This window comes from Gaeumannomyces tritici (assembly GCF_000145635.1).
Source record: "Gaeumannomyces tritici R3-111a-1 unplaced genomic scaffold supercont2.1, whole genome shotgun sequence".
Classification (NCBI taxonomy): domain Eukaryota; kingdom Fungi; phylum Ascomycota; class Sordariomycetes; order Magnaporthales; family Magnaporthaceae; genus Gaeumannomyces; species Gaeumannomyces tritici.
The window spans coordinates 7,568,477-7,591,362 of NW_008804545.1; the positions used below are offsets into that span (position 1 = coordinate 7,568,477).

The following is a 22,886-nucleotide window of genomic DNA, read 5'->3' on the forward strand; positions in this document are numbered from 1 at the left end:
TCCCATCTTTGGAGGTGCACAGCTGCCACATGTCCGATGCATCCCTAAACGTTCCCCTTCACTGGCCGGACGATTGCCGTTGGCATGGTTAACTTTAGGGCACGGAATTTAATTATAGCATCAGGGCAAGGGACCTCCACTGGGGGTGGCCACGACAGCCGATATCATCGTGTTCGGATATGGACTAACAATCACAACTGTATCCCGTGTGTCACGCTTGCAATCACGTCAATTCCCATGAGACAGTTCATACCGTGGTCCGAAGTTGTCAGCCGGTGCAGCGGTTATACCCCGAAACCATGAGCAAATCGTTGCCGAGCATGCCACCAAGAACGTTATTGGCCGTCCGCAGACAGGAGAGTTCGGATAAAAATGAAATTGCCCTCCTGGGAAAGTCTACTTTCCCAACGTGCCCGCAATCTTCAGCTCCCCCTTAGCCTCCCTCGTGGCACTGCCCATGTCAACCCGGCGCAGCGGCCGGTAGACAGGCGACCACATCTGCTCGCGGATCCACTCGTCCAGCTCACCGTCATCACCAGGGATACCCTCCTCGGTCGCGACGCCCTCGTCCACGGCCTCCCTGATCACCCCCTTGGCGACGGCGACGCTCACGTCGCGGACAGCGTCGACGCCCGGCAGCAGCGGCGCCGTCGGGTCCGCCCGCGCCGGGCTCAGGGCCGCCAGCTCGCGCACGGCCGCGACGAGCATGCGGTCCGTCAGCAGCCGCGCCCGGCTCAGCACGCACCCCAGCCCGATGCCGGGGAACACGACCGAATTGTTGCACTCGGCCACCTCCACCTCCACCTCCTCCCCGCCCTCACCCCACGGGCCCCTGACGGGCTCGAACGGCGACCCGGTCGCGACGAGCGCCCGGCCGCCCGTCCACGCCAGCAGGTCCGCCGGCACGGCCTCGTGCAGCCGCGTCGGGTTCGACAGCGGCATGATGACCGGCCGATCGGCGCCCTGCGCCATGGCCTCGACCAAGTCGCGCGTAAAGGCCCCGGGGACCGTCGACGTGCCGACCAGCACGTTGGGCTTCACCTCGCGCACGACGCCCAGCAGGTCCGTCGGCCTGCCGCGCCACTCGTCCTCGGGCCGCGCGTAGGCCCGCTGCGCGTCGTCGGTCCGCACCCCAGTCGTGAGCAGGCCCGGGCGGTCGACGACCCAGATCTGCCGCGCCGCCTCGGCCTTGGACACGCCGCGCTCGGCGGCCACGGCGTCGCGCACCTGGTCCGCGATGCCCATGCCGGCGCTGCCGCCGCCGAAAACGACGAGCCGCAGGCCCGCCAGCAGCCGCCCTTGGCCACGATCGCCGTCGCCGTCGCCACCGGCCGCCGCCGCCGCCACGCGCAGCCCCGCCATGATGGCCGCGAGCGCGACGCAGCCCGTCCCCTGGACGTCGTCGTTGAAGCACGGCACGCGCGGGCGGTAGCGCTCGAGGATGCGGCGGGCGTTGGCGAGGCCAAAGTCCTCAAAGTGGATGTAGGCGCGCGGGAACAGGTCGCGGGCGGCGCGGACGAACTCGTCCACGAGCGCGTCGTAAGGCTCGCCCCGGACGCGGCGCTCGCGCAGGCCGAGGTAGAGCGGGTCGCGCAGCAGGGCCTCGTTGTCGGTGCCGCAGTCGAGCACGACGGGCAGGGTGCGGTTCGGGTGCACGCCGCCGCAGAGGGTGGCGAGGGTGAGCTTGGCCGACGAGATGAGGATGCCGCCGCAGCCCTGGTCGCCGATGCCCAGGATCTCCTCGCCGTCCGATACGACGATGTAGTCGACGTCCTGGGCCCGCCCCCACTGGGCCAGGTCGTGGCGGACGCGGCCGGCGTCGCGCACGTTGAGGAAGCAGCCCTCGGGCCGGCGGAACAGGCGCGAGTAGTCCTGGATGGCGTCGCCCTCAGTCGGGGTGTAGACGACGCTAAACATCTCAGGCAGGTTATCGTGCAGCAGGCGGAAGAAGAGCACCTCATTCTGCTCCTTGAGCGACGTCAAGAAAGAGTTCTTTGCCAGGTCGTTAGCCTGCGCCGAGTACTGCGCATATGCCCGCTCGACCTGTTGCTCTAGCGACTGCACATTCTGTGGCAGCAGGCCCGATAGGTCAAAGTCGCGGCGCTCATCCTTGGTGAAGGCGGTGCCCTTGTTGAAGAAGGGGTGGTTCAGCAACGCCGTCCCCGCCAGGGCGCACTCGAGCGGGCCGCTGGTGCTTAGGGGGAGATGCGCAAACTTGGAGGTCCCGGGCATGTTTGCCAAGATGGCTTAGTATTTGCTGTAGAGTATGTGCTCAGGGGGTGTGGCGACTCGTTGTGCCAAGACGGTGTGTGGCTTGGGATGCTGCCACCTACTTGGAAATGCTGTGAACAGGCAAATAATATAACCCAACACTAAATGCAGGACGCAGAGTGAGCCCTGCGTGAAATCGAGCGGAAGAAACCGGCACGGAACATGGAACTTGAGTGACGCAACCAAACGTCACTCGAGCTACCCCGCCGGCCCGATATTCCAGCTTGAAAGCGCCGACAAGATACACCCATAACATGCTCCTCTCCAAGACACCCAAAGCCGGCGCATCCAGACCAAGCAAACCGCCATGGCAATTGGAAGGTATCCGAGAAATCCTCGGCTGCCATCTGGAGAGCGTTCCTAGCACAAGCAAGCTGAGACGGCCACGAATACAGAACAGGCGCAGTTAATATTGATGCAGCAGATGTCGCCGGCAAGCACTTGGCTCTAATGGTTCAATCTATCCCCCGCCCCCAACTCTCCTTTCCGGAGGCAGTGTCAGCATTCCCTTTCGTTGACATTGCCCATTGCGAGCTGAGCCTACAACCTGGGGTCCCCAGTGGCCCTACGCATATAGCATACTGCCCAAACGGGAACCGAGATGGGCTACCATTCGCTGCGCTCTCCGCGTCAGCTAGCTCGCGACAGCTGAGCTTGCTTGGCAACGTGAACTGCTCAACGGCGGCACAAAGGTTGGGGAAGTGATGCGGGGAAGCCGTTGGTACCTGTGCTCTGGGCTCATAGGAGATGTATCTGATAGACCAAAGGGGCAAGTATAAAGTCGACCAAAACTGCTGCCATTTAGCAACTTGGATCTGTCTTTAGAACACAAGCACACTCATCCACCCTCTCAAACACCAGACAAGCATCGCACTCTGCCTTTCACGCAAGCACTCCTGTTCAAAATGCTCCTGAACTCCCTCCTCGCCCTGGCCATCCCGGCTCTGGCCGCCCCGGCACCCATGAGTCCCAACGAGCCGAGCGCACTGGTCAAGCGCGACACTTGTGCCAACTACAGGTTCATGGTGAGTCGTGCAGACACCGTGCCGTACATTCCCGTCACCCTCATCGGAATCCGCTGACAAGATCCGGCTCTGCCATAACAACAAAACAGTCCATGGGGCAGCTCCACTTCTACAACGGGGCCACCATCTCGGCCGAGCTCCAGTACAGCTACGACCAGAGCTCCTGGACCAAGATCAACCCCAGCGGCAACATCCTGTCCGGCCAGTCGCGCGACTTCTATCGGGACAACGAGCTCAAGACCATCCTGCGTGACACCAACGTCTGTGACTCTTCTTCCCCTTTCCTTATTGGGCGAGGACCAGCCGTTGTCCGCCATCATCCACGATCCTATTTTGCTGACAAGGCCCGCCCCATGCGCATGCAGTTCTACATCCGAGTCTGCGATACCCTCATCAACCGGGATTGCGGTACCTCGCCCGGCGTGTTTGTAAGTCCCATTTTTGCTCATAAGAACAACAACTGTGTGGCCTTTGACTCTCCGTCTAATAACACTGCGCGTGAAACTTGCAGCAAATCCCGAGTGCTGGAAAGCAGCAGTGGGTTGCGTCGGTCGAGGCCGAGGATCAGTGGAGATGTACGTCCCCAAATCCAGCCCGCACCAGCTTTATCACATGTGGTTATTTGCCTGACATCCAGTGCCATACCCAACAGGGCCCCCGAAAATTTACACCGAGGTGCTGTGCGAGATTGGCAGCCAGCTCCCGAACTCGAGCGGTAACTGAGAAGCTGCCGTCTTATCTCTGCCGACTTTGCTCCACCCTTTCTTTTCTTTTGTGGTTTGCTTCAGTGCAGTAATCAAGTAGTTACTGCTGTCTCTCCCGGCTGTTTGGGATTTTATGATCCCACATTGTCACTCCTTCCAACCACTTTGGCATTTCTTCTCATTGTTATCAGGTGGAAGTTAGCGGGGTGAGCTGTAGTCCCTTAGGTAGCTATAAAACATATATCCAATGCCCATCTACTTCATCGGAAGCACCTGTATCGCGCGCCTCCAAACCTCCCAGCCGTCCGCCCTCGACAGATCTGCAAGCGGCCGTGACACGGCCACGCGCATCGTGTAGTTCCCGGGCGCGATCTGCTTCCCGTCGGCCATCTTGCCCAGCCAGTGCCACTTCTTGTCGCTGGGCTGCGTCATGCCGAAGCGGCTTAGGAACCGGGCCGGCATGGGCGTGACCTGGCCGTTGACGGCCGGGTCGGACAGGTCCGTGGGCGGCTCAAAGGCCGGGTCCAGCTCGCCCTCCCACACGGCCACGGCGCCGACGAACCCCTTTGCGCCGCCGCTCTCGGGCGGGTACCGCCACTCGTCCTCGGCCCAGTCGGCCTCGAAGACGTCCCAACGCAGCTCGCGCACGCCCCAGTCGAAGGACATGAAGACGAATGGGTAGTCGCGCACGCCCGTGGTCAGGTTGAAGGTGTAGTTGGATTTGACGTCGATGGACGTCCAGGGCTCGCCGCCGAACGCGAGCGGGTACGTGTTGCGCCACACCTTTTTCGTCTCGTACAGGCTCGCCGCCACGCCCAGGTACGGCAGCGACAGGGCGTCGCCGTTGTCGCCGCGCACCAGCAGCTTGCCGCTGTACGTCGGGATCACGGTCGCGTTCCAGCCCTTGGCCTCGGGGTTCGCAAACGCCACCGTCACCTTCTTGGATTCGCCCGGCCCGAGGCTAAAGGGCTCGGGCAGCTGGACGTCGGGGACGAGGTCCAACGGGGACAGGGAGGCAAAGGTCTTCATACCCCACGTGTCCCACTGGCGCATGAAGGGGTCCAGGACTTCGAAGCCGGCGGCGGGCTCGAGGGTGAAGTTGTAGGCGACGGCCGAGGCGCCGGCGTTGGTGACAGTCACCTCGTGCACGCCCTGGAAGTTGCGCGTGTCGTTGAGGCTAATCTTGGCCTTGTCGAGCGTCGTGCCGGCGTAGAGCACCCTGGACGCGTTGACGAGCCCGCCGCCTATTTGCAGCGACGGCGCCAGGAAGCGGTCGCTCTTGGTGGTGCCGTCGTACCACGGCAGCGACTTGCCCGACGCAATAACGCGCCTGTTGAAGTCGAGGGCGAAGTTGGGGCCGTGCTTGTCGCGACCGCCAAGAGCGCTGATGTACAGGGCCGCGATGCCCGCCATGTAGGGCGTTGCCATGGACGTCCCGCTCTGCACCTGGAACTCGCCGTCGAGCCAGGTGCTAAAGATGTTGCCGCCGGGCGCCGCGACGTCGGGCTTGAGCAGCAGGTCGTAGGTGGCGGCCCACGACGAAAAGGTGCTGGGCGTGCCGCCGAGCGCGTCGGGCTGGCCCACGAGGCCGCCGCCGCGCGAAAAGTCCACCGTGACGGCGGCGCCGGCGGCGAGGGCCTTGATGATGGCGTGGCCGGCCGGGGCCGTGATCATGGCCATGGTACTGGTGGGCAGCGTCGAGCCCGGGTTGGTGAGCGCCCTGTTGTCGTTGTAGACCAGCATGTTCTTGCAGCCGAGGGCCTCGAGGTTGCGCTGCTTGACCGCGTACGTGCAGCCGCCGCGGCGCACGAGGGCCACCTTGCCCGTCAGGCTCTGGGTGCCGGCCGGGTACGGCGCGCAAGCGTCGGCCGCAGTCTCGGGATCCATGCTCAGTGCCACGACGGGCCAGCCCCTGACGTCCGGGGAGAAGACGTCGTCGGACATGTAGCCGCCCTGGGTGGTGTTGGAGACGCCGCCCAGGGTGACGGTCAGCTGATAGCGCGTGGCAGGTGACACTTCGGCCTGCACCGAAGCGACGGCCAGGACGTCGTCGCTGGAGCCGGCCTCGCTGCCGTAAAAGGCACCGTCCGCGCCGTTGTTACCGGCGGACATGGTCATGATGACTCCCTGGCGGGTGATGCGGGACCCCACCACGGTCAGGGCGTTGTCCTGCCACCCGACGAGGGAGCCGATGCTGGTGGTGATGACGTCGGCGCCGTCGGCGTAGGCGCGCAGCCAGGCGTCCATGATGGTCGCCGCGTCTGTTCCGCCATATCCAGCTATGACCTTGTAGGCCAGGAGGGTGGCGTTGGGCGCGACGCCGACGAAGCCGTCGCTCACGGCAGCGACGATGCCGGCGACATGCGTTCCGTGTCCCAGCTGGTCGAGCGGGTCTGCGTCGGGCTTCTTGGCGACCTTGGGGCTGGTCGCGTCGCCGGCAAAGTCCCACCCGCCGGCGACCTTGAAGCCGGGCCCGAAGCCGCCGCCAAGTGCCGGGTGCTTGTGCCACACACCAGTGTCGACGACAGCGACCTTGACGCCCTGGCCCAGGATGCCGGCCGCGTGCAGACGGTCGACCCCTGTGGCCTTGTGGACCGAGTAGTCGACCGCCGACACGTCGTTGAGGAAGCTCTTCACGTCCAGGGGCTCGTCCAGTGCGACAACGTGGTTGGGCCACATGTTGACCACCTGCTTCCCGGCGGCGAATCTCGCCGCGCTGCCCTCCGAGTCCAACTCAACCACGGCGCCGGTGAACAAGGGCGACTCGTACGTTTTTACGAGTTTCACCGATGCATCCGCCGCCAAGTCTCGAGGTAGAAGTCCCTGTCAGGCGCCGCCAAGTTAGCATCCTTGCAGGACAAAAAAAGGTGGCAGACGGTGAGACGCCGTACATTGCCAAACTCAACGATAAACTGCTTGACAGCGGCCGGTACGCTGGCGGCGGCGGCGGTGTTCTCGCAAGCCGCCTTGCGGGCGAGCCCGAGGACGGAAAGGAGAAGGGCAAGGCCCAACATCGCGACTGGTGGCGGTGTGGTGTTGCGGAGGTGCCGCAGTCGAGAACTCGCGAGAGCATGGCGACGACGGGGGAGGCAGGCTGGCCTTTAAGCGGACGGCAAAGAGGCTTCTTGATATTGCCGGCGACGGGCGGTTGTCACGATGACGATGAAGGCCCACAGCTCAGGGGAACGGCGGCCTTGGAGCAAATTTCCCCGGAGGTTGTGGATTCATGCACCCATCTCAGCTCGTGTTCACCGCCGGAGCCGCTGGGCCACCTTCCAATTGCGGCGATTGATGGTCGTCAACCAGGGGGAGCAAGGGGGTTAGTACGGGGTAAACTACAGGGTCGCATTAGCCTCTTCGAATACGGGAGACTCCGTAGACCCCACCAATGACACCACATTGGTGCGCGCGACCAAGGCTCTATTGCCAACCCCCTTCTGGGCTGGCCGCTATAAAGCAGGTCGGCTCGGCCAGCATCACCACCACTCACCACTGCTGCGCCACCGCGACACTCACCTCTCCCTAACAGCCCTTCGTTCCAAACAGCCCCCGTTAGCAAGATGAAGTCCAGTTCCCAAGCATCCGCCGCCGCGGCCATCGTGGCCCTCGCACACCTGGCGGCAGCCGCCCCGGCCGCGGTCGAGGCCGGCGCCGTGGTGCCGACGGTGCACATGCCGGTGCACATGAAGTACGGCCAGAACAACAAGTTCGCCACCAGCCTGGTCCTGCCCTACTCGGACCAGAGCATCGAGGTGTGCTACGACCTGGGCAGCCCGGACTTCTTCGTCTTCTCGCCCAACGCGACCCAGAACTGGGGCTGCCGCTACCTGACCTGCCAGGGCCCTTGCAACGCCACGGTGCCTGAGGAGGGGACCTACGACCCGTCCCTGTCCAAGACGGCGACGGCCCCGCGGCCCTGGGCCCGCGACTACGGCTACGGCGGTGGCCTTACCAAGTGGTACCGGGCCAACAAGATCGTCAACGACACCTTCGCCTTCACCAACCACCTCAACAAGTTCTCGTCCCAGGTGTCCGACGTCGAGGTCGCCCTCGTGCCGTACCTGCAGCAGCGCACATTTAGCGCCGCCGAGAACTCGTGCGCCGAGAAGCCGAAGTACGACTACTCCATCCTAGGCATAGCGCCCTACTTCTCCAGCCCGGACCCCAATGCCAGGAACACGACGGGCCCGTCGTTCCGCCAGAACCTTCTCGACCAGGGCCGCATCTCGGCGCCGGTGCAATCGCTGTGGATGGAGAGGCGGCCCGACGACGTGCGCGGCACCTTCACGGGCGCCGGCCTGCTGGGCGGCATCGACACGTCCAAGTACTCGGGCCCACTCGTCCGGATCCCGCGCCTCAAGGGCCTCGGCTACAGCCTCTACGAGTACTACACGCACGCCGCCAAGCTGTCCTTCAACGGAGTCGCGCCCATCCCCATCGACACCACCAGCCCGGGCGTCGAGACCGAGTGCATCCTCGACTCAGGCGGCGTCGGCGACGCCCACAACCCCGTCGACGTCGAAGCCTACTACAACGTCACGGGCCTGCGCCTCAACCCGAGCCACCCGACCCCGTACCAGGGAAACTACCTCTCGTGGCCTGGCAAGTGCGAGGACATCCCCGCGGACCACTTCATGGAGTACAGTCTCGTCGGCGTCCGGGAGGGCGAGACGGCCGTCGTCAAGGTCCCGATGCGCAACTACGCCCGCTTCCAGGACCCCATTGACGAGGCCAGGGGCTGGTGCACCATGGCAATAAGCCTGCGCGGCTGCTCTCTCAACGCGCCCTTCCTCTCGGCCGCCTTCTTCGCCGCCGACGACGAGAGCGGAGAGATTGCCATCGCGCAGGGCGGCGTGGCCGAGCAGGGAAGCGGTGTTGACAACTCCAAGGTCGTGCTCAGGATCCCTTAGGAGTCTGGCCAGGAGTCTTCAGGTCGTAACGGGTCGTTAATAGTCGAAAGCTTTATGATTTATGGTAATTGTCTAACGTAATACTAGTTTATCAGCATACAAATACAAAAGTATGTAATTCCAGAATGAAATGTTGCAAGAAGGGTATCGAGTCGAGTGTTGTAGCCGCAAATGAAGACGAGGATAAATGGCCAAGTCGGAGTCGGAGCCGAATAGAGAAGAGATACGTTCCGGAGAGCGTATGAGCCGGGTACCTAGTTGTTAGTCTACCTCATGGTAGGTGGTGGAGCAGCGGCCGCTGGGGCCGGGACCTGGGGAGTACCAACTACGTCCGAGCCGTCGGCGCAGACGTGTTTCCCAGTGCCATACTTGATATCCTTCACTAAGCACGGCTTCATCTTGTCTTGGTTTCCCAGGACGCTGGGACAGGCAGGCTGGTTGAGGCCAGCGGCACGGTCGGCATCAGTCAGCTTGCAGACTTCGTCTTTGCCCCACTGGCACTGAGCGTCTTTGATGTTGAGTTGGATCATGTTATCTCTGACAAAGGTGCCTGGAGCTAAAAGTTTTGACACGGCGTTAGGTTTGGTGGGGAGATGATATGGTCCGGGATGCACAGAGTGGATGACTTACCACAGGAGGTTATAAAGTTCTGGGAGTTCGAGGCGGACAAGGCTAGCTTGTTGCCCGCCGTGTGCATCAGCTTCCTGCACTCGGGGTCGCTGCCATGTACATCTTCGTACTCGGCGGCGACAGCTCCCCCATATGAGGCTTTGCCGGCATCCTTCGCACTGAAGCCTGTAGTGAGGTACTGTGGGGGTTGTTTTGGTTAGCATATACACACAACATGAGGGGTCCCAGAAGATACATACGTTCCAAGCATCGTAGGAAATATCGTAAGCGCCCCTGGACACGTCGATCCTAAGCAGGGTCACATGTCGGCCCTTGTGGGTGACCTTGACACAGATGTTATTACAATCAACGGGGATGGGCCAGAAGGCAGCCCTGTTAGTATCAATCTTGCAGCCGAGGACTCCGACGGAGGACGAGTACTGCTGGTGGGGTGTCATGGAGATAGACTTCGCTGCTGCCATGGTGATGCAGCCGCAAATGGCTGCCACGATGCTTGCTGTCTTCATGGTCGTGTTTACTTTGGTGGTTTGTGGTTCGAGGTTGGTTGGAGGGGTGGTGGTGGAGGTGCCTTGTGTGCAAGGAAAATCTTCTCCAGATCCTGATCCTGGCAGGCCATGGCGCCATATTTAATAGCCATTGTTCGATGGCGCGGCGCAGCGCTCACAAAACTCGTTGGTCGTGAACAATAGTTTGGGGTCAGACCCGACTGTGTCGTTGGTGTTCTTTCCATGCGCAGCCGTCAACGTGCTTCGCTGCGTAGTGCAATTGGTGGCGGCTCAGTGGCTGTGACTTGTCGCGTCGTGTTTTCGAGAGCCAACAGCACAAATTCAGTGGGCGATACCGTAAGCAACTGCCCGTGCCGCTGAAATTTTTGGCCTAGCGCGTCCCAGCTTACTAGAAGAGCTGGCCTCATGCAGCGAGCACCAGCCACTGGCCCTTGTAAAGTTAGTCCATTTATTGAACTAACAAGGCAGGAGCGAGCCGGAAATGGATTCACGGCGGTCCCTTCCCGACTTGGCTTTAGCCTCCATCCCAGGCACTCTCGCCCGCACGCACGTAAATCCCCACCCTCGCCTGCTCCCGCTCCGCTCACCCATTAAATTCAACACTAAACACCATCAGCCCCTGCGCCCACCACCGTCGCCTCCCCTCCTTGGCCCGTTGATGATACGACTCATCATCAACCCTCCAATCCGCGCCGCCATCGCCTTCTTCTGCGGGTCGTGTTCCGGGTGCTTGTCAATCGCGGCCTCGATCGCCGCCGCACTAAAGGCCGCAGTCGCCACCCTGCGGCCCTTGGGCCCGCTCCACGGCCCAGGCTCGCGCCGGACCCGGATCGCCTCGATGGCGCCCGCCGTGACGCCCGCGATGACGGCGTGCCGCAGCCGCATCGCGGGATCGTCCAGGCTCCGCGACCGCGACCGTGACCGTGACCGCGTCTCCGAGTGGTGCCGTAGGTGGTAGCGGCGGTGGCCTCGCCTCCTGTCAGGACTGTGGCTGCGCCCACGCGTCAAGTGATGGTGGTCGCTGTCTCCGTAGCCGGACCTGCTACTTGAGGACGCGCGGGATGACTGCGACACTTCGTCTGTGCGCTTTTTGGACGCTCCCCTAGACCCAGACACCCAGTTCTTCAACCTCGACACGAGCCGCCCAGGCCTGCTCCTGGCCCGGCCTCTTGACTCCTGCACTTCTTCCTCTTCGTACACATCGTGCCCCTCTTGTTGCTGGTCTCCACGATCCGACACGTCGTCATGGTATTCGTACTGATGGCGACGGTGGTTATGAGAGTGCCGATGAGCTCTTGACGACGGGTGCCTATAAGTATAGCTGTCGTCGTACCACTGCCTGCCGCGGGGGTACACTGGATACTGTCCGTCGAGCCAGCGGTTCTCGTCATAGCCGTAGTAGCCTGGCCTCTGGCTGCCTGGATCGTAGTACTCCCCAAACTGGCTTCCGGTGTCGTCGTATTGACGGGACTGCTTCCGATATATGTCGCTGTACCTGGGAGGATGGCTGTCCTCTGCGCCCTCGTCGCGACGGAACCGCCTCCGGTCGCTGTCCTTGTACCGCCGGAATTGCTTCTGGTTTATATCGTCGTAGTCGCGAGCATCCCTGTCCTCTGCAACCTCGTACCGGCGAAACTGTCTGTAGTCGTTGTCATGGTATCGCCGCACCTCCTTGTAACCCCTCGACGGCATGATGAACCAAGTGATATTTAATGCATACCCTACAACCGTTTATCCTCTAACTCCTGAGTGACGCCTTGGCAAAGTAGAAGACGCTGCCTGATTAAAAGTGCTTTTGAAGTTCGGGGAAAGGACTTCAATCCATATGCATGTGAAGCTTCGGGCGCGCGACCAAATTTCGGGCAAGCACGGGCCGGACAGCCATCAGATGATGTGCTCCCTGACGTCGCCTTGGGGTTTGCCCAAGGGTTTGCCCAAGTAGCGTGCCAAAATCCAGCGAGCGTGACAGATGTCTCACCCGTAGTCACTGACACCTGCGCCCATGCATGCCTCGGCGACAACGAGTCGCCACGTTCAGCTCCCGCCGGTCTGCTTATTCCAAAGCTCCGCGTACCTCCCCTTCTTTGACAGCAGCTCCGCGTGGGTGCCGCTCTCGACGCAGCGACCCTTGTCGATGACCAGGATGCGGTCGGCCGACACGACGGTCGACAGGCGGTGCGCGACGATGAAGGTGGTGCGCGCGCGCTGGCGCCGGAACGCCTCGAGCGCCTCCTGGATCTCGGCCTCGGCGCCCGAGTCGACGGAGCTGGTGGCCTCGTCCAGCACCAGGATGGCCGGGTCCCGCAGGAGCGCCCGCGCCACCGCCAGCCGCTGCGCCTCGCCGCCCGACAGCTTGACGCCGCCCTCGCCCACGCGCGTCTGGTAGCCGTCCCGGAACCCCATGACGCGCCCGTGGATGGCGGCGGCGGCGCAGGCGGCGCGCACCTCGGCGTCGGTCGCGTCGGGCCGCGCGTACCGCACGTTCTCGAGCACCGACGCGTCGAAGAGCTGCGGCTCCTGCGGCACCACGCCGAAGGCGGCCCGGAGCGACTCGAGCGTCACGTCGCGCACGTCGCGCCCGTCGATGGAGACGCGGCCCTCGCTCACGTCGTAGAAGCGCAGCAGGAGTTTGAGGATGGTCGACTTGCCCGCGCCCGACGCGCCCACCAGCCCGACCGTCTCGCCCGGCGCCACCGAAAAGCTGAGGCCAGCGATGGCGGCCTGCCCGCGCTCGCCGCCGTCGTACTCGAACCCGACATCCTCAAACGCGACGCAACCGCGGGTGGCGACAGCTCCGGTCTCGTCGTCGTCGTCGTTATCGTCACCCAGCTTGCCTGCTCCGGGCTTGTCTTGGACGGTGGCCTTGGTCCGCAGCAGCACGAGCAGCTGCTCGGCGTCGACCATGTCCGACAGCACCTGGCGGTAGTCCTGCATGATGAACTTGAGCGGCCAGATGAGGTACTGCCAGTAGTCGATGAAGAAGACGAAGTCGCCCGGCTTGGCGCTGCCGTCGACGACGCGGCGCAGGATGATGGCGGCCACGCCCGCGAAGGTCAGGGGCTCAAAGATGAAAAACACGGCCTCGATGCCCGAATCCCGCAGGGTCCAGCCCCGCTCCGCCCGGAGCCTCGCCTCCACCGCGTCGCCGAACCGCGTCTTCTCGCGGCCCAGCGCCCCAAAGAGGTGAGCGGACTGCCAGCCCTGGATGGCGCCGTGCATGACGCGCGTCTGCTCGCGCTCGGCGCGCGCCATGACCCGGCGGGGCCCCACGCGCCACCTCGAGCTGCACCAGGCCTCCATGGACATGAAGCCCACAAATGCAAAGGCCATGAGCCCGGCCACGGTCCAGTCGAAGCGCAGGCCGAGCACGACGACCGAGGTGGCCAGGTCGACGACGGTGGGCGCCACCTCGAGCAGGACGCGGTCAAGCACGTGCATCAGCGCCGTGCCCTGCTCGACCGTCTTCATGACCTCGGCCGTGTCGTGCTCGCCGTGGAAGTCCATCGACAGGCCCATGACGTGGCCGAAGGCGGCGCGGGCCACGGCGCGCTCCGAGAACTGCCGCACGGGCACCTTGGCCACCTGCTCGAAGAAGCCCAGGATCGAGCCGCCGCTCAGGACGCTTAGCCCGACCCAGACGGCCAGCTCGCGGTAGGGCGGGTGGGCCGCCACGCCGTCAGCGCCGCTGCCCAGCACCGCATTGGCCACGGCCCCGAGCTGGTTGGGGATCATGACGGTGAGTACGCGCTGCGCGGCCACGCAGACGACGCACACGAGGATGCACAGCTGCACCTTGACGTCGCCGCGCGGCACCAGGAACGGCCCGAACACGCTGAAGAAGTCAGCGAGGTAGCGCCACCAGCCGCCGAGCTCCTTTATCCGCTTCGCCTGCCGCCTCTGCTTGACCTCCTCGTCCTCCGAGTCGTATTCCGAGTCCGACTCCGGGTCGCTGTCGCTCCCGTCGGTGCTTCCATATTTGCGATTGGCCTCCTCATCGTCGTGGCTATTGACCCGGCGGTAGTCGCCGTTTCGTGGCTTGCTGGCACTTGTTGAGCCGAGCAGGGGCTGGCGCTCGTCGTGGGGTCCGGGTTCTACGTCGGCTTCCAGGGCCGGCGGTTGGGATTTGGAAAATAAAAAAGAAGGACGAGCCATGGCCAGAAATGTGAGCACGGAGATGGATATTAATGGTCCTTTCTAGTTGTTTAGTTCATTGTCGGACAAAAGAAACAAGACGAAACCCCAGTAGGAAACGGAAGGAGAATGAATTGTGTGATAAGACAAATACGTAGAATAACGCGATAAAAAAAAATTGCGACCAGGCATCCTGAAGATATATCTAGCCACGAAACTAGCGACGACACAGCGGGCGCTCTGTTTCGCTCGCCATCGCCGCGCGGCCACAATTGAACGTGGAATTGCCCAATTAGGCAACGCCAACAGGATTACCATGCCAGGTGTGGATCTCACGAAAAATATGTCATCGTCAATTGAGGCGATGCGATGACTCTGCGCTGTCCTCGGGTGTCCGCGGCCAGCTCCTCTTTGACGATCTTGACCCGCAAGCGGAACAAGACCCGTGGACCCGTCCGGGCACCCCGACCGAACAAACAGTCTGCCTACCTACCACCGAAAGACGGGCGGAACAAGTTCGCCACGGTGCGTTTGTAGCTATTACACAGTCTAAAATAGATAATCGGGAAAGTTCAGCTTTGTGCAATCTACTGTTAGGTATTCTTGAATCACGTCCAAGGGAAGGGTATAACGAGGCTGTGGTACTCCTTCACTAGGGACTTACTCCCTATTTCTCCACCGTTTGCATCAAAACGAAGATCTCCCGCCGCATTAGCTGCCTTGGCAACTTGGAACTCCTTTTTGAAGATTTATTGGTGAATCAAACTGATCCACCCTTGGTGCCTATCTACCATACTTCTTCTGCTTGTCTTCAGTCAATTGATTCACTGCTCTAGAACTTCTGTCAAATGTCTTGCGCGGGTGCCCGATCCCCGTGATTAGACACAATGAATGACTCCTCGCCGTCCTCGGACGTCCGCGGCCTAGGTTTCCGTGGGTCCGTCATATGAAATCATCCTGAGTATCTTGGGCTACAGTAGGAGAACCTCAAAATGGAGAAGCCCCGCTCGCTATCCTGTCAGCCGGCCTGACCGACTGGCTTCCGACCTTCCCCAGACATGATGCTTGGACGTCCGATCAGCAATTTGGCAGCAACCATTCCAACGCGACAAACAAATTGAGTCGATGCCGCCACACCCGCCGGACGTGAACACACGGCCCGGCCCGAAATCTTGACGACGTTTCTAGGCCATATAGGAGGCAGCTGGACAGTGGAAGATCAGTTAAGAAGTCGAAATGTTCAGCATCTTTCTTTTCAAAATGCAAGGGTGACATGCCAGAGAATCCAAGGCGCCAAAATGATCCGTGTCACGTGCGTGGAATGACGTGAATTCACATGCCGGCCCGTGCGATTTCTCCAAATAGCATTGTGGCTTGGGAGATGCCGGCCATCCATTTCCCTGTAGTAATCCGTCATCAACCCACACCCAACCATGCCAGCAGACCAAGAGAGGGAAAGCGCCGCGCAGCCGCTGCTGGCGAATGAGAATGCCGACTACGGTGCTAGCACTCCTGCGGGGCACGACCCATCCCCCGTCGTTCCCGGCGGCTCCTCGTTCCGTCGCGACCTGGGGACACTCGAGGCCTTCGCCATCGTCGTCAGCATCGTCATCGGCAGCGGCGTCTTCACCTCGCCCGGGTCCATCGACGCCAACGTGCCGTCGCCGGGCGCCGCGCTGGCCGTCTGGCTCGTCGGCGGCCTGCTCGCCTGGACCGGCGCCAGCGCCCTGACGGAGCTGGGCACCGCCATCCCGGGCGAGGGCGGCGTCCAGCCCTACCTGCAGTACATCTTCGGCGACGTCGTCGGCTTCCTGGCCGCCTGGACCTGGGTCGTGGCCGTCATGCCCGCCACCCTGGCCATCCTCAGCATCGTCTTCGTCGAGAGCATGTACTCGGCCGCGGGCGTGACGGGCGAGGCCGACCGCCTGAGCCACAAGCTGCTGTCCGTCCTGGTGCTGGTCGCCGTGACGGCCGCCAACTCCATCAGCACGCGCGCGAGCACGCGGCTGAACAACTTCTTCGTCGCCACAAAGTTCGCCAGCATCGCGCTGGTCGTCGCCGCGGGCCTCGTGGTCGCCGTCCTCGTCGCGACCAATCCTGCGCGCTGGCGGGACGCGATCGGCGGCCGCGACTGGCGCGAGAGGCCCTGGTTCCGCAACCGCGACACGCCCACGCCCGGCGGAGGAACCATCCACTGGGACGATGTCGGCAGCTGGGAGATGCTCGGCAACCTCTCTGCCGCGCTCTACGGCGCCCTCTGGGCCTATTCCGGCTGGGACAAGGCCGTCTACATCACGGCTGAGCTCTCGGCGCCGGCCCGCCAGTTGCCCCTCGCCATCAACTCGGCCGTCCCCACCATTGTGCTGTGCTTTGTGGCCACCAACGCGGCCTACTACGTTCTTCTTCCGTGGGATGTCGTCTCTACTACAGACAGTGTCGCGGTGGTAAGTGCTCCCCTGCTGCTCTACTCGGCGCCCGCCCGCTCCTCACTGACTGGAAATAGACTGCAATCACCCGCCTCCTGGGTCCCATCGGCGGCGTGGTCGCTGCCACCCTGATTTGCCTTGTCGTGGCCGGCTCCCTGCTCGGAAACTCATTCATTGCCAGCCGCATGGCCGTTGCCGCCTCTAACAAGGGCTGGCTTCCACGCGTCATCGGCGCTCTTGGATCTTTCGGTCTTTCAAGCGCAGCCCGCAACGACGACACCACTCCCGATGCGCCCGAAATCTCTGAGTCTGACGCTCCTATCAACGCCCTTCTTCTAAGCACCGTGCTTTCCACCCTGTACATTCTCCTGGGCAGCTTCCGGGCCCTTCTCACGTTCAATGGACTCGGCGAGTACTCGTTCTTCTTCGTCACCGTCTGCGGCGCCATTTACCTTCGCTTCCGCGAGCCATCGCTGCCTCGCCCCTACCGCCCCTTGTTGATCGTGCCCGTCGCCTTCGCCGTCGTTAGCGGGTTTGTCGTCATGCGGGGCGCAGTGTTCGCGCCAATCCAAGCCGCCATTCTCGTTGCCCTCTGGATCGTCGGCGTCCTCTACTACTTGGCCAGGCAGACCTGGGCCCAGCAGAGGGACGGCTGAGACAGCTGCTCCCGACACCGGCCGGGACATCTACTCTCGCCCCCGGCTTAATAGGTAGCTATATATGGTTGTCGCACATTCTGTTCGCGGCCCGCTGGATTGAATAACTTCTCAGCACCCAGGACACGTCCACCATCCAGTTGGCTCGGCACTGAGCCAAGGGCTTTCAAGGGTACCGCTTTCGTGCGGCAGTTAGAGGCCATGGCCGAGTGGTCACTCATACCATCATAAGAATGGAATTCTTGGGTTTCCAGTCGTCCATGGCCTTTCTCTGCCGCACGTAAGGGGTCTTCTTGCCAGTCCTTTGCTCCGTCGCTGGTCCGCCTGGATGATGGCCTTTAGAGACATTATCAACTAAAGCATTACGGCTTCGATTCCACGCTCCATGCACGTATGATCTAAAGGTGCTGTTGCAATAATTTTGGCATTTAACTTTGCATTGCAGCGTGTACCTTTTATCCCGCAGCCTGGGAGAGCCGGTCTTGCGATTTAATGGAGGTGATATATGGATGTGCAATCGGGGGCTCCTTTTTCGGCCAATGCCCACCCGCCTTGTTGGTGGCTATGGGGGTTTGCCGTCTCTCCTCGTCTATTTCTGTTATCTGCTTCCACTAGACATCACTGAGGCGATTTATAACTGCTCTATGGACAATGAGTATGCCGATCATCACGGGTCCGGCATCAAGATATCCAAGGCCCTCGCCGAAGACTTTGCGGCTAGCAGTGCTTATATCTTTGCTGTAGGAAGAAGGCTAAGCATTTTGGAGAGCATGGCTGTTTCCTACAAGCCTCGGCCCAGACTGGCAAAGAGACGGAGTCCAACCGGCAGTCCAAATGGCTCTGCTCCTCGCAGGGTAGCCTAGTGCGCATCCACCAATAGACTTTACCTTGGTCTCCATATCCTCTTCCCGTCCAAGGTGGCCGGAAATCCCACGGGGACCAAATTCGAGCACCACGCGGGCGAGCAGGCAAGGTGAAGCGTCCAGGGCATCTGAGGAGATGGCAGTTTCTGTGCTGGTGCTGTTGAGCACGATGGGGGGTGCCGCCCAAAGCAAACATCCACCAACGGCTGGCTGCGCCTTCCCGATGATTTTTTTCCCGTGCCACCAGACCTTCCTGTGTTTCCTTGGGAAGGTGCCGCCCTGCCAGATCTGAAAGGCAAGCGGGATGCTGCTGCCGTCAACAAACAGTCCACAAGGCAATCCGATATGGTGTAGTGGTTAACATTCGGCACTCTCGAGCAGAGCAGATGCTGGGCCCGGGGTTCGATTCCCCGTATCGGAATTTACATTCGCTTTTGCTTTTTTATATTTTTATATCCTGCTTACCGGGCAATTCCTTTTTGTTCCTTGGCCTTTTATGCTTTATTTACTTTACTTCCCTTTTCGACTCGGTTTGCTGGTCCTAGTCCCTGGCGTTGGTAACGGTTGTATTTTCTTTGCATTCGGTTGTTTGTAATTTCCATCACTTCCATGCCATCTGACACTCATATACATGTCACTCCATAAACCAAGCTAGAAGGAAACAAATCCGGTAGCTCGTTCGCGTTTTGGCTGCTACAAAAAAAACACACCACTGCCCATTGCCTCCCACCCAACCCAACTTCCTCTCCAACGGTCGTCTTCGCTAGCTCTTATCATCCGCGCTGCCACCAATCGCCGGCCATTAGTTCCGGCAATCACGACTTGGCGGCCATGGCCACACCCGCTGGCAATGACCCGCCTGAGGGTGATGCCACTGTAAGCAATCTTATCTCTCACTCCCCGGCTCCTCGGAGCCGCTTCAGACACAGCGAGCAGATACTGACGTTTTGCCTCAGACCAATGACGGACCAGGCAGCGCCAACCGCAATCCCCTCTTCGAGATCAAGGATGTCCCCGGCATGGGAAAAGGCATGATCGCCCGCGTCGACATTGCCAGAGGCACGACGATCCATACTGAGAAGCCTTTGGTGGTCGGACCCTCGCGAGGCGGCAAAAATGTGGCCAACTCGCTGGGATACATCGAAATGGTCTTCTCCGTAAACAGTGGTGACGACAGCCCTTCTATCGACATCATCAAGGCACTACCTAAAGACAAGCAACGCCAGTTCTTCAGCCTGTCGGACTCCAGCCACAGCCACGGTAGCGGAAAGATTAGGGGCATCTGGGTCACCAACTCGCTCCCCGTCATGATTCCGGATCCCTCGAACTTCTCCTTGCCTCGGGAGGCCGTGGCCCTTACAATGAGCCGCGTAAACCACAGCTGCCAGCCAAACAGCCTCCTGCGCTACGACGAAGGATGGTACCAACTCAAAGCCCTGCGGCCGATCCGGGCTGGAGAACAAGTCACCATCACGTACAAGGACTATATCCACCAGACGACGTCCCAGTGGCGCCGGCGCGGTCTCGAGGAGCGATATGTCGAGTGCAAATGCGAGGTTTGCCTTCGCGTCGCCGCGGGCGACGTCATCAGCGACGTCCGCCGAGACCTCATCGCCATTGTCACGGAAGCCGCCCAATTCGGGTGCCCGCTCTCGTTCTACGACCCGCAGCTCCGCCTCACCCGCTGCAGGATGCTCATATGCCTCCTCAATGCCGAGTTCCCCGCGGGGGAGGCCGCCGAACAAGTCTTGCAGGCCTACAAGGACGCCCTCGACATAGCCATCGCGCATGGAGACTGCGCTCGCGCATCTGTTTTTGCTCGGCGTATGTTGGGCCTGATCCCTTTGGTGGGAGACGCAGCGAGCGGGCCGGGGGCGAATGGCTTCTGGGAAATGGTTGCCGATCAGCCGAGACGGCACCCCAGTTGGCGAGAGTGCTCCTCCCGGTGGGACACGACCCTGAGAGCAATCCCACAGAATCTGTCCGAGGGCGACTTCGAGAACTGGCTTTGGAGGCAGCGGTTCTGATGGAGATGTCAGTCGGGCTGGCGGGAGCCTTTTTCGGGTGGTTGTCCTGCTGCTCTCATCACCGGCAATTTGCCATCGAAAAGACTGAGCTTTGGAGGGGTTTGGGTACAAGGATGATCTTGGTGAGATTGCGGCACAGTTTCAGTTAGCCCGACGGCATAGCTGAACCCATCATGTCCCTATCTATCTGAACTTTTGTTTCCCTCTCCTCTCCCTGAAGTATGGCCAGGCCTTTTCTTTCCCCTTCTCCTTGTCGATGTCTCTGATCAGGTCTATATGTACATTACCCAGCATCTTATCGGCCTTCTCCTGTGCCTTGATCAGCTGCCCACCTGGGAGGATTGGGTAATGATGATACCGGAGTCGGTCCTTCACGTTTGCGGCCCGAATATTACAGAGTCGCTCTTCTATCTCGAGAAGCTTGTCGGGCGCTTTGCTTCCAATCCGGGATAGGGTGATAAGGGACGCAATTTCTTTGCGAGTCGACTCCTGAGATTTGACCATGTTATGGTTCTAGCGCTCATGTGTCAGTCGGTGCTCTGTCCTAAAGTGCCAGGCAGAGTTCTCTGGCTTACCGCGGCCAAGCCAATTCCATGGCAGATAGTCATGGCGCCCACGATGCAAGAAGCAGCCCAGAGGACAGCCCCGGCCGTTTTAGACATGGTGCTGGAGACATAAGATACCAGGAGTGTTATGACGATGGCAGGCAAAATGCCGCCGAGCACTGGGCCTTCGGAACTCTCGATATCCTAACACCTCTGGCTTAGCTTGTGGCTCGTCGGTGCGCTGCGGGCTCTCTGGCTCCTTACCTTGGCAAGCTGTGCTCCGGTGACGGCGGTGATGAACCATATGACGTATCTAACCGAAGTAACGACAAGCACGAACTGGCTTGACGTTAGGCGGGAGGCAATGAGGCCAATATTGATCATGTTAGCGACAGGCGAGAAGTCTCGCAGCGTTGGGTTCCGGAGAACCCCCGTCCTAGGACCTGGCCAGCCCCTTTCCGTTGGCGATGGTCGGACCCGCCGTGGCCTGCTCAGACGTGCCCTGGTCCGATCGTTGAGGTCTCCCAGCTTCTCCTGCCATTCCTGGAAGCGACCCTTGCCGGGAATCAAGGATACGGGAGAACTTTGCAGGCCAGCTCGCTCTTTCGCGAGGTCTGCGTCGTCTTGGCCTTCCACGCGCAGCTGCTCGCTGTAGTATCGTAGGTCTTGCCGGAGCGGATAGGTTTTCTGCGGTATTGCGTAGTAAAACGTCAACTCTTCGTCAGCGCAAAGCGACATAGTGAAGATATGTCAAGGAAGCTAGGGGAGACTTACGTCGATCAAATCCTGGCACGTCCATGCCCAGGCAGAACACAGGGCGGCGATCCAATGGTAATATGTCTTGACACACCAAAGAAGTATTAACGACCAGGACGTTCGGAAGATGCGACAACAGGAGGCGCTCCTGGCTATTGAGCGTGTCCGTTACGGACTGGCTGCAATATACTCACAACATGCGCATTATACGGAGTGCAAAACCAAGCGGAGAGCAAGCAGACAACCGAATATAGGAGCATTTTAGCTAGCCGAGAAGGCATCTTGGCTAGCAAATGGGGGATTTTGGTCAACAGAACAGACATTTTGAGGTTTGTCTTCTCATAGAGGCCGATGCGAAAGAGCGGCAGAGGACATGATTGCAGTTGACAGGCTTCGGACAAAGTATTTATGGTCACTGGTGGGTACCTGGTTGTGCCCGTTTGCGGCCATGTTATTTTTTTCTTTGTCGGCAATTGCATTGGTGATGCATACCACAAGAACGTGGCAGGAATTGGTGTTCAAGACAGCAACCTCTAGAATGTGAAAGGATTGGGAGACCCAACTTCCGAAAAGACACCCCACACTTGTCACAGAGCTTCGAAATCATCATTAATGCGTAAAGTTGGTTTCGCAACAGACCTGATCGCGGGCGCTCATGGCTACAAATATTTACACAAACCTCACATGGCCAAAGAAAGGCGTCATGTGGAAGTTGGCTTGGCTGGGCGGGTTCCAAGCCCCCAGCCTCTGGGCGGGGAATGTTTCGGGGGCTGTGATGGTGCGGAAAAAGTTCATCCTCCACTGCGTGCCCTTGGCCTTTCCCTCGTCCACGTTGAACATGAACAGTGGGATCCGCGCGGTCGACACCCACGTCTGGGCGGCCCTGTCCAGCACTGTGGCGGCCGTGACGCCAAAGTCCAGCGGCGAGGGCACGCTGACGTAGGCGGGACCAAAGGGCGAGCCGGCGGCCCTGACCTTGGACGGGTTGAGGATGAAGGCGTTGAAGGTGACGTTGTTGGGGCTGACCTCGAACTCGAAGTAGGTGCTCGGGTCGTGGCGGCCGGCCGAGATGAAGGCCTCCATGACCTCGTACTCGTAGATGGGGTCGTTGAGCGTGTGGTTCGGGTCGAAGTGGAAGTTTGTCTCGTTGAAGGCGGTGAATGTGATGCGGATGGCTGTCGCGTCGTAGCACAGCTCGACTTGGGTCAGGTTGAAGTCGGCCCTGTCCGGCACCGACTTGCTGTACTTCACCGCCGCCGTGGCCGGGCAGGCCGGGACGTTGAGGCTGGGCACATGGGCCTCGGTGCTAGCTTGTCTGATGCTGGCCAGGCTGGGTGTAGCGGCTAGGACCGCGGTAGCCATCAAGAAGCACAGACCGCCGAGCATCATGCTGTAAATGGCGGACAGGGACAAAAAGGGACTTGATCTGCCTTGTA

The 22,886-nt window shown here is 60.8% G+C and overlaps 10 protein-coding genes and 1 non-coding gene across 11 annotated transcripts; 5 read left to right on the top strand and 6 right to left on the bottom strand.

Annotated features, from left to right (window-relative positions):
* Positions 1-83: 83 nt before the first annotated feature.
* GGTG_02405 (NAD-dependent malic enzyme) lies at positions 84-2,622 on the bottom strand. Its single transcript, XM_009220177.1, has one exon. The coding sequence runs from the start codon at positions 2,230-2,232 to the stop codon at positions 397-399; it is 1,836 nt and encodes a 611-aa protein (XP_009218441.1). The 5' UTR covers positions 2,233-2,622; the 3' UTR covers positions 84-396.
* Positions 2,512-4,254, top strand: GGTG_02406 (hypothetical protein). Its single transcript, XM_009220178.1, has 5 exons — positions 2,512-3,296; positions 3,386-3,556; positions 3,662-3,724; positions 3,808-3,871; positions 3,949-4,254. Exons 1-5 carry the CDS (start codon positions 3,177-3,179, stop codon positions 4,017-4,019), a joined length of 489 nt encoding a protein of 162 aa, XP_009218442.1. The 5' UTR covers positions 2,512-3,176; the 3' UTR covers positions 4,020-4,254.
* Positions 2,859-8,530, bottom strand: GGTG_02407 (hypothetical protein). Its single transcript, XM_009220179.1, has 2 exons — positions 6,892-8,530; positions 2,859-6,823 (listed from the first exon to the last, which is right to left on the bottom strand). The coding sequence occupies exons 1-2, from the start codon at positions 7,012-7,014 to the stop codon at positions 4,256-4,258; spliced, it is 2,691 nt and encodes an 896-aa protein (XP_009218443.1). The 5' UTR covers positions 7,015-8,530; the 3' UTR covers positions 2,859-4,255.
* GGTG_02408 (hypothetical protein) lies at positions 7,478-9,036 on the top strand. Its single transcript, XM_009220180.1, has one exon. The coding sequence runs from the start codon at positions 7,561-7,563 to the stop codon at positions 8,908-8,910; it is 1,350 nt and encodes a 449-aa protein (XP_009218444.1). The 5' UTR covers positions 7,478-7,560; the 3' UTR covers positions 8,911-9,036.
* A 140-nt stretch (positions 9,037-9,176) lies between these two features.
* On the bottom strand, positions 9,177-10,046 carry GGTG_02409 (hypothetical protein; the record flags this gene model as incomplete). Its single annotated transcript, XM_009220181.1, has 3 exons — positions 9,177-9,466; positions 9,541-9,718; positions 9,780-10,046. 3 exons carry the CDS (start codon positions 10,044-10,046, stop codon positions 9,177-9,179), a joined length of 735 nt encoding a protein of 244 aa, XP_009218445.1.
* Positions 10,047-10,658: 612 nt separating this feature from the next.
* On the bottom strand, positions 10,659-11,738 carry GGTG_02410 (hypothetical protein; the record flags this gene model as incomplete). The annotated part of the gene is made up of 1 exon (XM_009220182.1): positions 10,659-11,738. The coding sequence occupies one exon, from the start codon at positions 11,736-11,738 to the stop codon at positions 10,659-10,661; it is 1,080 nt and encodes a 359-aa protein (XP_009218446.1).
* Positions 11,739-12,080: 342 nt separating this feature from the next.
* On the bottom strand, positions 12,081-14,198 carry GGTG_02411 (hypothetical protein; the record flags this gene model as incomplete). Its single annotated transcript, XM_009220183.1, has 1 exon — positions 12,081-14,198. One exon carries the CDS (start codon positions 14,196-14,198, stop codon positions 12,081-12,083), a length of 2,118 nt encoding a protein of 705 aa, XP_009218447.1.
* Positions 14,199-15,120: 922 nt separating this feature from the next.
* Positions 15,121-18,245, top strand: GGTG_02412 (hypothetical protein). Its single transcript, XM_009220184.1, has 3 exons — positions 15,121-15,153; positions 15,234-16,621; positions 16,681-18,245. The coding sequence occupies exons 2-3, from the start codon at positions 15,611-15,613 to the stop codon at positions 17,257-17,259; spliced, it is 1,590 nt and encodes a 529-aa protein (XP_009218448.1). The 5' UTR covers positions 15,121-15,153; positions 15,234-15,610; the 3' UTR covers positions 17,260-18,245.
* A 216-nt stretch (positions 18,246-18,461) lies between these two features.
* Positions 18,462-18,543, top strand: GGTG_20040. Its single transcript has one exon. It is a non-coding gene; the product is annotated as a tRNA-Glu (tRNA).
* Positions 18,544-18,953: 410 nt separating this feature from the next.
* GGTG_02413 (hypothetical protein) lies at positions 18,954-20,258 on the top strand (the record flags this gene model as incomplete). Its single annotated transcript, XM_009220185.1, has 2 exons — positions 18,954-18,998; positions 19,079-20,258. The coding sequence occupies 2 exons, from the start codon at positions 18,954-18,956 to the stop codon at positions 20,147-20,149; spliced, it is 1,116 nt and encodes a 371-aa protein (XP_009218449.1). The 3' UTR covers positions 20,150-20,258.
* Positions 20,259-22,119: 1,861 nt separating this feature from the next.
* On the bottom strand, positions 22,120-22,839 carry GGTG_02414 (hypothetical protein; the record flags this gene model as incomplete). The annotated part of the gene is made up of 1 exon (XM_009220186.1): positions 22,120-22,839. The coding sequence occupies one exon, from the start codon at positions 22,837-22,839 to the stop codon at positions 22,120-22,122; it is 720 nt and encodes a 239-aa protein (XP_009218450.1).
* Positions 22,840-22,886: the final 47 nt, after the last annotated feature.